This window comes from Lissotriton helveticus, chromosome 3_1 (genome assembly GCF_964261635.1).
Source record: "Lissotriton helveticus chromosome 3_1, aLisHel1.1, whole genome shotgun sequence".
NCBI lineage: Eukaryota > Metazoa > Chordata > Amphibia > Caudata > Salamandridae > Lissotriton > Lissotriton helveticus.
In genome coordinates, this window is record NC_136061.1 from 976,178,314 (window position 1) to 976,191,017 (window position 12,704).

Sequence of the window (12,704 nt, forward strand, 5' to 3'; positions counted from 1 at the left end):
AAATGACTTTATTGTAAAGGCTGTTTACCATCTGTGTCTATTATTACTTTGAACATTTTTGAAAACTATTACTGGTTGAACCATTAGATGGCAGGCACATATAAAAAAACGTGACTCTACAACTGGTTTATACTGCAAAATGCATGTTTTATTAGCTCCAAAGTTCATAATTTACCAATGTAATGTAGAAAAATCACCATGTAGCCAGTATGGGCACAGTTCTACATCCTACCATTCCAAATCAGTCACTGTTTTACCAATGACTGTTAATGGTGTCTACAGCCCGTACCACTCCCTGTTCTGGTCAGTGGAGGACAAAAAATGCCACTGACTCCACATGTTGAGGGAGAGAGAAACTTGACCAATAGCCTTGTCAGATGGCGGAATATCGCACTAGAAACAGATGGCAGGGGTAGAAAATGAATAGTCACCACCTCCGTTATGTTTGCAATTATTAGGTAACCAATGTAAAGCCGTGCTCAATGATAACGCTGTGCCACTAAAGCAGTGTTACTCTGTATTGGAAAAAGAACTTTTCCATTTAACTACATAATCAAAAATACAATTCAGAGCACAGCACCAAAGTAATTTAAAAGTGACTGTTGTCAGTTTGATTTTAATTTCAATAATACATCAAGGAAAATAAGGTGGACAGAATAATATAGTCCACATGTAAATACAGAGATAAGTTAGTTCTTAATTAGTTGAGACGTAGTTGGAGCGTAGATGCAGACAGCGATACAGAGAACTAACATATCTCTGTATTTACATGTGGACTATATCATTCCGTCCACCTTGTTTTTCTTGGTGTATTATTGAAATTAAAATCAAACAGACAACAGGGTCAGTTTTAAATTACTTTTGGTGCTGTGCTCTGAAGTGTATTTTTGATCAGATGGTGGAATATATTCCAACACGGAGCATTACTCCAAATATGCTTGGAGGCAGAAGCGGCTTGATTTCCATGACATCACGAACACCACACCTTAGCATTAATTGATAGCCTATCAGCATAGCTATGACAGACACTAACTATGGTAACTCCACCATAAAAGGAGACAGATCAGCTTCTACTAGGCGACTGACTCACAGTCATTTATGGCATAGATACCTCTGGATCTTGACGGACCTAACGGTAAAGCTGGCATAACTGCCACCAGAGATTTGTCCTTCACCTAGGAAACTCCAAATATAACAATGTTGCAGGGTGTAGAAAGAGAATGTGCCATTTGTGGTGGCTTTGCTGTTTACTGCACTCCTCTAAATAATGCATTGGGTAGCAGCTATGAAGAAGCCGTTGCATTACTGGATAGGGTTATATGTAGGTGAGCTGGTGTTTCTTCGTCTTGGACAATTACTAAGACACCTAGGGTAAACCCTTTTTTATCAAATATTTCGTTGGTTGACAGTTAATACTTCATATCCAATATTTTGTCACTCATTTAATCCATAATGCTCTTTGTTTATATCATCAAAATCTTTTATTGAAGAAAAACAGCCAGCTTTTGTTAACAGAGACAAAGAGACAGCCGACACGTGTTTCGCCCTATATGACAGATCTTGCCAGGGCTTTCTCAAGGCTAAGTGATTACAGAGGTGCTGATCATTAAATCGCAGTGGCAGTATTTCCGGTGTTGCAGTAGAACATTCAAGTTTTTGAGAAATACATATGTTAAAGTCCTCGGATAAGTCTGTTTCGGCTAACGTCCATGCCAGATTTACCCTAGGGGTCTTAGTAATTGTCCAAGACGAAGGAACACCAGCTCACCTACATATAACCCTATTTGAATTGCGAAGCTACCACGGTCCAGAGCTTTGAGCACGGTTCCTTCACCCTCCAATACATTAGGAATCATAATCCAGACCTAAGATCCCTGGACCTGTTGTCTTTGTTGAACGCATTACTGGATAGTTACAGATCTTTGAAATAGATCGGTTTATGAGACATTGTTTTGTTTGTACATATTAACTTCTTCATATTTGCAAAATTGCCACATGCATTCTGATCGGCTAAACATAACCCCTGCACTTGGCACACTCAAATCAGTAGACATCCCACATATACATTTGTGAATAAAAAAATTACACTAGCAGTGTGTTTGTGTTTTCTCATGGGAAATCTTGGCCACAGTTTTATTAACGTGTATGATCTCTATGTTATGCCACGGACGTCATAAATCACAGTGGACAGTCATAAATCAAGAAGACAGGGCCATAAATCATTACTACAGTGTCATAATTCTTTCAGTGACATAAATCATTCTGACAGGATCATAAATCATAATTGTGTGATGGAGTCATACATCATCTCTGCCCTATATCAATCCAGTCCTGTCATTTGCTTTTTATAGTTATGACACATTTTAGTTGTTGAGGCCATCATACATTCCGCTTTTTTGGGGTAATTATGTTTTTTTTTTTTTTTTTTCTTCGATCGTGAGGGGAAGTAGCCTCTTACTGCTGTTAGGCTCAACTTGTTACCTTGTCCGACCGGTTTGTGCCCTGCTGTCCAGCGGGTTTGGGCTACGAGTGCTGTGCTCCGCTTACTCCTCGTCGGCCTACTCACCCTGCCGTAAGGCATAACCAAGTAAGAGACCTTCCTTCAGCACACCACCCTGCCAGTGTACCTCCTTTACCTACAAATGTACCCCTTTATCTGCTAGTATGCCCTCCAGCACTATGACAATGCTGATGTTCAGGTGTGAGTGGGTGGGTCTCGATAATTCCTGCGCATTTCCCCCTGCTCCACAAAGGTACCTTATGCAGGGGCAGCACCATCCTTTTAACCCCCCCAACCTGTTCCACTCAGCAGGGGTGCAGCGGTGTCCCCCCCCCCCCCCCATAGGAAGGTTAAAAACATTACCTGGGCCCTCATTGGCCCGGCGTTTTTGCACCAACGTCTATGTGCTTTTCATACCCTGGGGAAAAGTGAGACACTCCCTCCCCCTCCCCCGCCCCACTCCCTCCCTTCTGTTGTTTGGGGTGCAACAGCAGCCAAAAACGGTATTTCTGGGTCTCCGACAGCTGTTATTGTACCGGTGCCTGAGGAACTTTTCAGGAGCTGCCTACGCCATCAACAGAGTCAATCTTTCCTACAAAATGATCTTGTAAAATCTTCAGTTTCTGAACTAAATGAAAGCTTTTTTTAAGCTAGGTGTTATTACTGGTTCAACGTGGTATTCCGATTGAGAGGAGCCTGCACAAGCTCAGATATGTAATGGGGGGAAAGGTATTTAAGCTCTTCCCAATTGTAGAAAGTGAAAGGGTTTTAGAAGACAAGGTGCCCGTCATACAACACTGAAGGCCAATAGGTCTCCAATACGTATGCAGTGTGTATATACCTGGGCAACAAGACAGCGTAATAACACAGGACATGTTTGATAAGGGATGTAGGATGAGATTGAGGTTTATATTATATTCATTCTAATAGTATTACCAGTTATAGTGATCATTCAAATACACTTGAAATACATATTAGAATAGCATATAAACACATTATAAAATACCTAGGGTTTCGTGTGAACTGATTAAGGAGTTTACGGATACGGCTCCTCATCTATATCCTGTTAGAGCTTCTCTGAGGTTTGCTGAATTCCAAATACACCTATATTCCTAAAGGATTTTAACCCAAAGAAAGGGGTGGGAAATACCGGTCTGATTTCCTTTTCTTTGCAAATGGAAAGGTAATCCACGTGCCTCTGCGAACTAGAATATATAAATATATATAACCAAGAAAGAGCCCAAAAAGGTGAAGGTTTAAAATAAGCCGACTCACTAGGCATAGACAACTTTAAGATAACGTCATACGCCAGATGATTTTCTTACCTTATCAATATCCTGGGCTTCATCGCCAGTGTACTGCAAAACTTCACTAGTTTCACTGAAACAACACATGAAAAAAAACATGTTACATTCAGTTGTCAAACATAATAGAATGAAATCACTGACTCAGTCACACACAAACTTTACTCAGTACCACAAATTAAGGGTGAATTTTTTCATGATGTGTTTTTCCTCCATCTAGGTAAAATTGTGCAAGTCAACCACCGCATTAACATTTGAACTGGTACTCCCTAGTTCACCTCTCCAGACTGGATGTCCTGACTGATGACCATGAGGCAGGAACATCTCTTACATCACATACGTAAAATTATGTGCATGGGTGTCATTCTGTCACACAAGCTCTATTCACTTACACATCCTACACACTAAGGGTCTCATTAAAAGTACCGAGTACAGTTCTATAATTTGCAGGATCTACTGGTACTGCACATATCTGAATTATTAGTTGTGGGGATTTTAATCACACCGAGGTGCAATCAAATCGAACAGGCTGAGGCAAATGTTAGCAGCTCAAAGCTGCACTAAAAACGCTATGTTGCAGGCAACACTTAACAACAGGTGATAATTATAGTATATGGTTAAATCCAAATACCGGTGTCAGGTTATCGTGTGAAATAATTATCGTAATGAACATGGGGGGAACTCGTAATGAAGACAAAAGTACTTTTACCCCTCTGTGTACAGCTGTAGGGGTTTAATGGGTAGGTGAGGTCGAAGTGAGTCTAAGGGCCTGATTTAGATGTGGGCGGACGGGTTACTCCACCACAACAATGACGGATATCCCATCTGCCGAAATATAAATCCCACAGCATTAAATGAGATTTATATTTCAACGGACAGGATATCCACAACTGTTGTGACAGAGTAACCCATACATTGAGATCTAAATCAGGCCCTATGAGTTCAGAAATTGGTCTAAAAACTACTTACTTTGTTAAAGCCATTATTATTCAACCTAGCCAACACATTTTTTTTAATCTTAGGTTTTGTCCTGACATTCAGAATGGGGTCTGGCAAATGTTTTCGTAGTAGGTTGCATGCCTGCACCACCTTCAAGGGGATATGATGATGAAAATCATGGATGCTTCCTTGTTTCTCTATGTATGAACATGAATACACTCCCAATGAGAAAGTGCAGCAATTCTATTGCATATCGGGTGAGCGAGGCACCTAACAAGCAAATGATTCCTTAGAAACTAGAAAAAGTAAACCCCAGAGGAAACAAAGAGCCATCCAATGAATAAATAGCCTTTGCTCTTTCAAAACAGATGAGGACTAAGCTTTCTGGCAATGTCATTTCTGCTTTAGAAGTACGCAGGGAAGGAAGGGGGCTTATCACATCACTAACCAGGACAGTTGAGAGAATTTTGTGGAAAGATACCTGCATGAGACCACATTGAAAGAAAAAAAACGCCACCAGAAGCATGATCTACAAGGTCACTGGTGTCTTGAGGATCAACAAGCTGGTGAACGTCTACAACATAATTAAGCTCAGACATTTGAACAGGCTTAGAACCAGAGGAAAAGGTGGAGAAAGTCTTAAAATAGTGCTTAAAAGTGTTCAGATGGAAGAATTATTTTTTTACCAATCCCTGTAGTTTTCAATAGTCACTAGAAAGGATGTATAGGATGTATAGGCTAACTTGGACCCATCAACCTAGGGACATAGGTTGAAAACAAAAGGTTCAACTGCATCCAGTTTACAGGAAAGAGGGTTTAGATTCTTAGCAAAGACCAATTTCACACATTTATGTGTTTTTTTCAGGAAAAATGTTAATACTCTGGAAAAACCTAGATTATGCAATGCTACAATAAAGAGGGCGCACTATCACTATCGTCAAGGAGTTCTCCAACCCCAGCACCGGCAGCAACGACATCACTCCGTCACAAGACCTCTGCGACTCCCTCGCCTCGTTCTTCCACCGCAAGATCGCCGACATCCACAACAGCTTCGGCGCCCCACCCACGCACCCAACCGTCGAACCAACGCCCCCCACCGCCACCCTTCGCACCTGGACCACAGTGACCACCGAAGACACAGCCCGCACGATGAACACCATCCACTCCGGATCACCGACCGACCCCTGCCCACACCACGTCTTCAACAAGGCCGACTCCACCATCGCACCCCAACTCCGGAAAATCATCAACGCCTCCTTCAACACATCCACATTCCCGGAGAGCTGGAAGCACGCCGAGATCAGCGCCCTCCTGAAGAAACCTACAGTGGACCCCACCGATCTCAAAAACTTCCGCCCCATCTCGCTCCTCCCTTTTCCTGCTAAAGTCATCAAGAAGATCGTCAACAGACAGCTGACCGCCTTCCTCGAGACGAACGGATCCCTCGACCCCTCGCAGTCCGGCTTCAGGGCCAACCACAGCATCGAGACCGCCCTCATCGCAGCCACCGACGACATCCGGACCCTGCTCGACAAGGGGGAAACAGTGGCCCTCATCCTCCTGGACCTCTCCGCTGCGTTCGACACAAGTCTGCCACCGCACCCTAGTCCAGCGCCTCAGCAACATCGGTATCCAAGAGAAGGCACTGGAGTGGATCATCTCGTTCCTCGCCGGAAGAACACAAAGAGTCCCCCTCCCCCCGTTTCGCTCTGAGGCCACCGAAGTCATCTGCGGCGTCCCGCAAGGATCTTTACTCAGCCCCACCCTCTTCAACATCTACATGAAACCTCTCGCAGCCATCGCACGCCAGCACAACCTCAACATCCTCTCTTACGCCGACGACACCCAGCTGATCCTCTCCCTCACCAGAGACCCCGACAGCGCCAGAACCTGCCTACACGAAGGGATGAAAGACGTCGCCGAGTGGATGAAGGACAGCCGCCTGAAACTGAACTCGGACAAGAAGGAAGTCCTCATCCTGGGATCTTCGCCCTCCGCCTGGGACGACTCCTGGTGGCCCCCAGCCCTGGGCACCGCACCCAAGCCAACCGACCACGCACGCAACCTGGGCTTCATCCTGGACCCCTCCCTCTCGATGACCAGACAAGTCAACGCCGTCTCCTCATCGTGCTTCAACACCCTGCGTATGCTTCGCAAGATCTTCCGCTGGATCCCGACCGAGACCAGGAAGACCGTCACCCAGGCACTCGTCACCAGCCGACTGGACTACGGAAACGCCCTCTACGCCAGAACCACAGCCAAGCTACAGAAAAGACTCCAGCGCATCCAGAACGCCTCCGCACGACTCATCCTGGATGTCCCCCGACGCAGCCACATCTCCAGCCACCTGAGGAACCTGCACTGGCTCCCCGTCGACAAGAGGATCACGTTCCGGCTCCTCACCCACAAGTCTCTCCACGACCTGGGCCCCAAGTACCTCAACGACCGCCTGACCTTCTACACGTCCACCCGCCAGCTACGGTCCACCAGCCTCGCCCTCGCAGCCGTACCACGCATCCGAAGAGCCACCGCCGGAGGAAGATCCTTCTCTTACCTGGCTGCCAAGACTTGGAACTCCCTCCCCATCCACCTTCGGCTGACCCAGGACCATCTCGCCTTCAGGAAACAACTCAAGACCTGGCTGTTCAAGCAGTAGCATACCCCTCCCCCCAAGCGCCTTGAGACCCTCCCGGGTGAGTAGTGCGCTATACAAATGGCATGATTGATTGATTGATTGATTGATTGGAGTTTATGCGAATCATTTCCTGATTGAAATTAAATTCTGTTGGCACTTTTTGGACGAAAGAAAAAATATAGCAAATATAAGATTGTTACCCAGAGCAGTCCTGAAGCTGGATGGTTTCTGCTTCATAGACCAACTGTAACAAGGCTGGCTTCCTCCTTAGCAAATCAATAGCCAAAACGAATGAGTGTGTGCTACAGAGGTTTGAATATGGTTTACAATCCATTCATGAATCACATGGGAGGATAGGATCATAACAACCCATCAAAGTTATATAGCAATTTGGTTTATTCAGTAACGTTGAAATAGCAGGAAAGTAATATTTATTTGAACTTTCCTGCAACATCCAAGTGAAGGATTTTAACATTCTGATCCTTCTCAAAGGCCTGTAAGATATTTGTTTACTGTTCCTGGTGGATTTCTTTCATGAAACACAAGTGATGGCAGTCTCCTCTTTTAAATGTCCAAACATGAATATTCTGGGACCTTGCTGCCGCATTTAGCAATGGCAGGAAAGGGCACAAAATCATCACCTTGCTTGTTGGGGATCTGGGGAAGCAACAGAAATCTTACTGATTAGAGGAGTTGTACCCAAAAGCAAAGCTGGCTAATGTGTAGCGATCAGTAGAATTGCTGAGTTGCTAGTTTTCCCAAACTTTGGATGAACTGCTGTACAAAAGAAACCAGAGAAAATGCATAAAGAATTACCACTGGTCAGTCTGACATGAGAACATCTCTAGGAGAAGGTTACTGCCTAATGCGAACTGGAAAGGAAATCTCTAGCCAGCAAAAGCGTCCCTGTGTAGCAAAGATCTACAAAGGAAATCCCAATTTTTGAAAAGTAGTTTGTGTCCTTGATTTTCTATTTGTGGAAGCATAATAAAGTCTGCTTTAGACTTATGAATCGTTATGTTTTTCCCCCTCTAGAGGAGATGCAACAGACAGTATATTCTTCTGGCAAAATCAATCCCAAATCTGTGTTGCAAGATAATGGTCAGGAAAAACAGTAGAGATGTACTGGGTATATACACTTGGATACCTTTCCTAAGGAGTATAGTAAGGACATAGAAAATTGCGATGAACACAAGGTAGTTGATATCAAACATCTTGTTTAGAGTAGTTCAAATACTATGTAACTAGACAATTGTACTGAGAAACAAATCAGTTGTGGTTACCTGAACAACAGGAATCTGAAATGTAGAGCCTCAGAAGTTCTGCCTCAAGAGCGGGTGAAAAGGGGGTGGTGATGGGAGGAGCATCTGAACCAATCAAACACTCATACCCAGTCAAAAGATCTGGGTTTGATCCATCACCGTTCTTTAGCCCACTCTGCCACCCCAGTTCGGACATGGCTATATGCAAATCAGTCTGACCCTGTGCCACATGGGAACAGTCCAGCCCGAACTGCCAAGCCATGCCTTCCCTGGACCGGAAACAAGCTTCCGAGGACCGGTTTCTGGCATTACAGCCGTCTTCAGCCCGGCTTGCTTGAATCCAGTGGCAAAGTGAGCAAGGGACTCACGTCTGAGCATACCCTGCCACACTTATGGCGGCCAAAGCGGTACAAAAGGGGGTGGTGATGGACGGAGCATCTGAACCAATCAAACACTCATACCCAGTCAAAAGATCTGGGTTTGATCCATCACCGTTCTTTTGCCCAATCTGCCACCCCAGTTCGGACATGGCTATATGCAAATCAGTCTGACCCTGTGCCTCATGGGAACAGTCCAGCCCAAACTGCCAAGCCATGCCTTCCCTGGACCGGAAACAAGCTTCCGAGGACCGGTTTCTGGCATTACAGCCGTCTTCAGCCCGGCTTGCTTGAATCCAGTGGCAAAGTGAGCAAGGGACTCACGTCTGAGCATACCCTGCCACACTTATGGCGGCCAAAGCGGTACAAAAGGGGGCCATTTGAAGGTCTGCAGCAGAAGGCAGGCATCTGTGAATTTATTTGAGGGATGCTGCTAATTACTGATCTCAATATACATAACAACATGACTGAAGAAGTCTTGTATTTAGCCATGCCAAAGAGTTCACATGGATGCTTAAGGACAAGAGACCTGTGTTGAATCCTAGTGCTAATGTTACTGCAAGTTTTGTGAATTGGTTGGATACATTCCTCAAAACCAGACCCTTTTCTAGATTAGAAAATGCTAAGTCTAATTTTGCCTACGTGAACTGCACTTTTGAAAGTCAGACAGCTGAGGCTTTGTTTTTATGGCTGAAAAAAACAGTTGGTGCAGAGTGGAAGGAAATGAAAAAAAACTCTTCAAAAAAGTGCTATTGCCTTCGTCCTTGAATGCCCAATTATTTTAATCAGGGTACAGCTGAACTCCCCTGTTGGACAAAAGTTTGTCATACACAACAGAGATAACCTTTGTGAACAATCTCAGGTAGAGTTCAGACTTGATGGCAGGCCTCTGTAGTGTTACATTATCTTGGTTCTTAAAATCCATGACATCCACCCTTTGAGGTTATCTTGGTACTGTTAATACGGAAATCGTCCATAGAACTTAGGACCCAACACATCATAATGCATAGAAATAGTTATGAGGGACGTGGTCTGACCTAAAATGGCACAGGACACTATCGGCGAGCTCCACTCTGGCCACGTAGCATGCGGCAGCTTGCAAACATATCTACCTGGCGATAACCTTCCATTGTAGTGATCCGGTGACTGGGTTATGTGTGGTGCAGTCAAAGATGGCAGCATGATCAAGATTGGCTCTTGCGATATCAAGATGCTGGAGTGAGCGCAGCCATGGGCGCCAGACCATTAAAGAATAGGGGACCATGACTGAGACCCCAGACAGTGCAGTGGAGACCTCATCAACTGGAGCACCCAACAAGTGGAAAATATAGGATAACATAAGCAAATGGCAGCTCTCAAGTTGGCACTGTAAGCAACAGGTCCTGTGCCTGCAAAAAGAGTACACACTATGCTCTGCTGTTGAAGAGGCCTGGAGGGACAATGGGCCATCACAGACACAAGCAGACCTTTATTATTTAAATGGAGTACATTGTTGCAGAGACCACACTCACAGTGGCCATATTACATCATCCATGCCCAGACTGGATTAAAAAACGAACCAAGATCCAAAGGGTGTGCAGCATGCAACAACTACATTGGAAGCACTGACTCGCTTCCACAATCAGGCTCAAGAAGGGCCCTAGCTGCAGGACCAGTAGGAACTGTATGCTGGATTCTGCAGATAACTATTCCCATATTGTTGGGGAGCACACATAAGAGGACAGGGCTTAGAAAAATACTGCTGCAGTGAAAACAGGGGTGGGTGGCAGTGTACAAGGAGAAACACAGCGAGAATGACCTCTGACTATGCAGAAAAGGACTGAATTGTAATGCAAAGGCCCGATTTACATGAAAAGTAATGGTAAATAAACCCTCAGATGTTAAATGAACGCACATAGGAGCATAATAGGAGGTACAATGAAGGCTGAAAGCAGGGAAGAATCTTTCATCAAGGTGCAGCAGGCCCCAGAAAACGAGAAGAAACATGGCACCGATCAATGGCAAAAAAAGAACTATCAAGGCTATGTTATAGCAAAGCAAGCACAAACATCAGAAACTACAAGAAACTGATGTGTGAACTACCAGCCCAAACACCAAAAGGGACTTAACTGGGGAAGCAGATGATACACAGGTGGCACAAAGTGGCAAGCCTGGAAGAGTGAGTAAATACATTAGAAGAGAGTACATATGGAATCAGTTATCTACATGGAACCGTAGAGATCTCATTTACTTGTGCTTGAAGAGAAGAGTGTCATTCTCACCAAAAATAAGAACGATTTAGAAAACAGCTCATGGAGAAATAATGAACAGATCAGAAGGGTAATCAGGGCAGCAGAAGGCAATGACATTAAGCACTGAACATACCAAGAGGAGGTGGACGAAGTGCTTGAATTAATCGCAGTCATTGATAATTATTTGGGGCGCTTCCCAGTCCACCTCAGTTTGGACCCAGCCACATGCAAATTAGTTCTGACCCTGTTCCAATGGGAGCAGTCCTTCCCAAACTGCCAGGCCAGGCCAACCCAACCCTGAAACTGAATACAAGCAGCCCAGGGCCTGTTTTGTCCTTCTTAGGGCTCGTCCACCAGGCATAGCTTGGTTCCTATGGAATAGTGTACACGTGACCCAAGTCTGAGCATACATTTCCCACTTAGAGTGTCACACTGAAGTACACAAAGAAGTGATGGATGGAATGCTTGAATTAATCTCAGCCACTGGCCCTAAGGACATCAATAACACAACATGCAAGGTGTCTTGGAAGAAATAATGGAAAACCCTCGAGACATCCCATTTTGACTACAGAAAACAAGCAGAGCACTCACAAACAAGTCCAGTCGCTTCCCAACAGACATTAGGGAGGTTTCATAATTATCATGATTAGAAGCTGCTGATGTCTAAGCCAATAGGAGGAGAGAACATTTCATACAATGGTGTTCAAATAGGTTTTTATCACTACTTGTATATCATCACTCCACAAACAAAAAATCTGTCACAGACTACCTTAGGAGCAAATTGTATGCTACTGGTGGGATCACACTTTCCAAATACCCTAAACTTGGATAGGCTCACAATATGTAACTAAGTCCTTCAACTGACCTGACAACTCTGACACTGAGACCTAAATTGACCCAGTAGTAATTAATAAAAAGAAACTGACAGGAGAGACCATATGGCCTAGGCCAAACTCATATACCCTTTATGTAGAATAGTACGCAGAGTAGACAGGAGGTGTGGATGGTTTGTGGCATCGCAGCAAGCAGGGAGGCTTGCTAGTCCCAGAACAGAGACCACATGGGGGGCAAGTATTTGGGGTCACTATGGTCCGTTAATCTCCAATCCCTCTCAAATGGTATGGGTGTAAGGCATGTTTTTTTGGAGGGAGATGGCAGGAGCTGGCTCATAAAAGTCAGGCTGACATATTTTGTCATTTTTGGGCTTGGGGGTTTAATATGTGGGTAGGGGGTTTGGGGAGCGTTTCACACTCGGAAGAGGTAAGGGTCAATTTTAAGTGGACTGTTCTCTGGAAAAGTTAAAACATGGAGGACAATAGGCGCACCAAGGGGACCCAAAGGAACACTCCCATGAGAGGGAACAACAGATCCCAGAGGGAAGGTACGAACATGTTTAGGTTTGCAACCTATAAAGTAAGGAAGCTGAATAGTCTTGTTAGGAGAATAGCAATTTTGC

The 12,704-nt window shown here is 44.7% G+C and overlaps 1 protein-coding gene across 1 annotated transcript in view; it reads right to left on the bottom strand.

Moving 5' to 3' along the window:
- Positions 1-12,704, bottom strand: part of NDUFA10 (NADH:ubiquinone oxidoreductase subunit A10) — a 171,775-nt gene that overhangs the window by 52,197 nt on the left and 106,874 nt on the right. Inside the window, exon 7 of the mRNA XM_078681409.1 lies at positions 3,826-3,880. Coding sequence (XP_078537535.1) covers positions 3,826-3,880 — 55 coding nt within the window. The remainder of the gene's footprint in view (positions 1-3,825; positions 3,881-12,704) is intronic.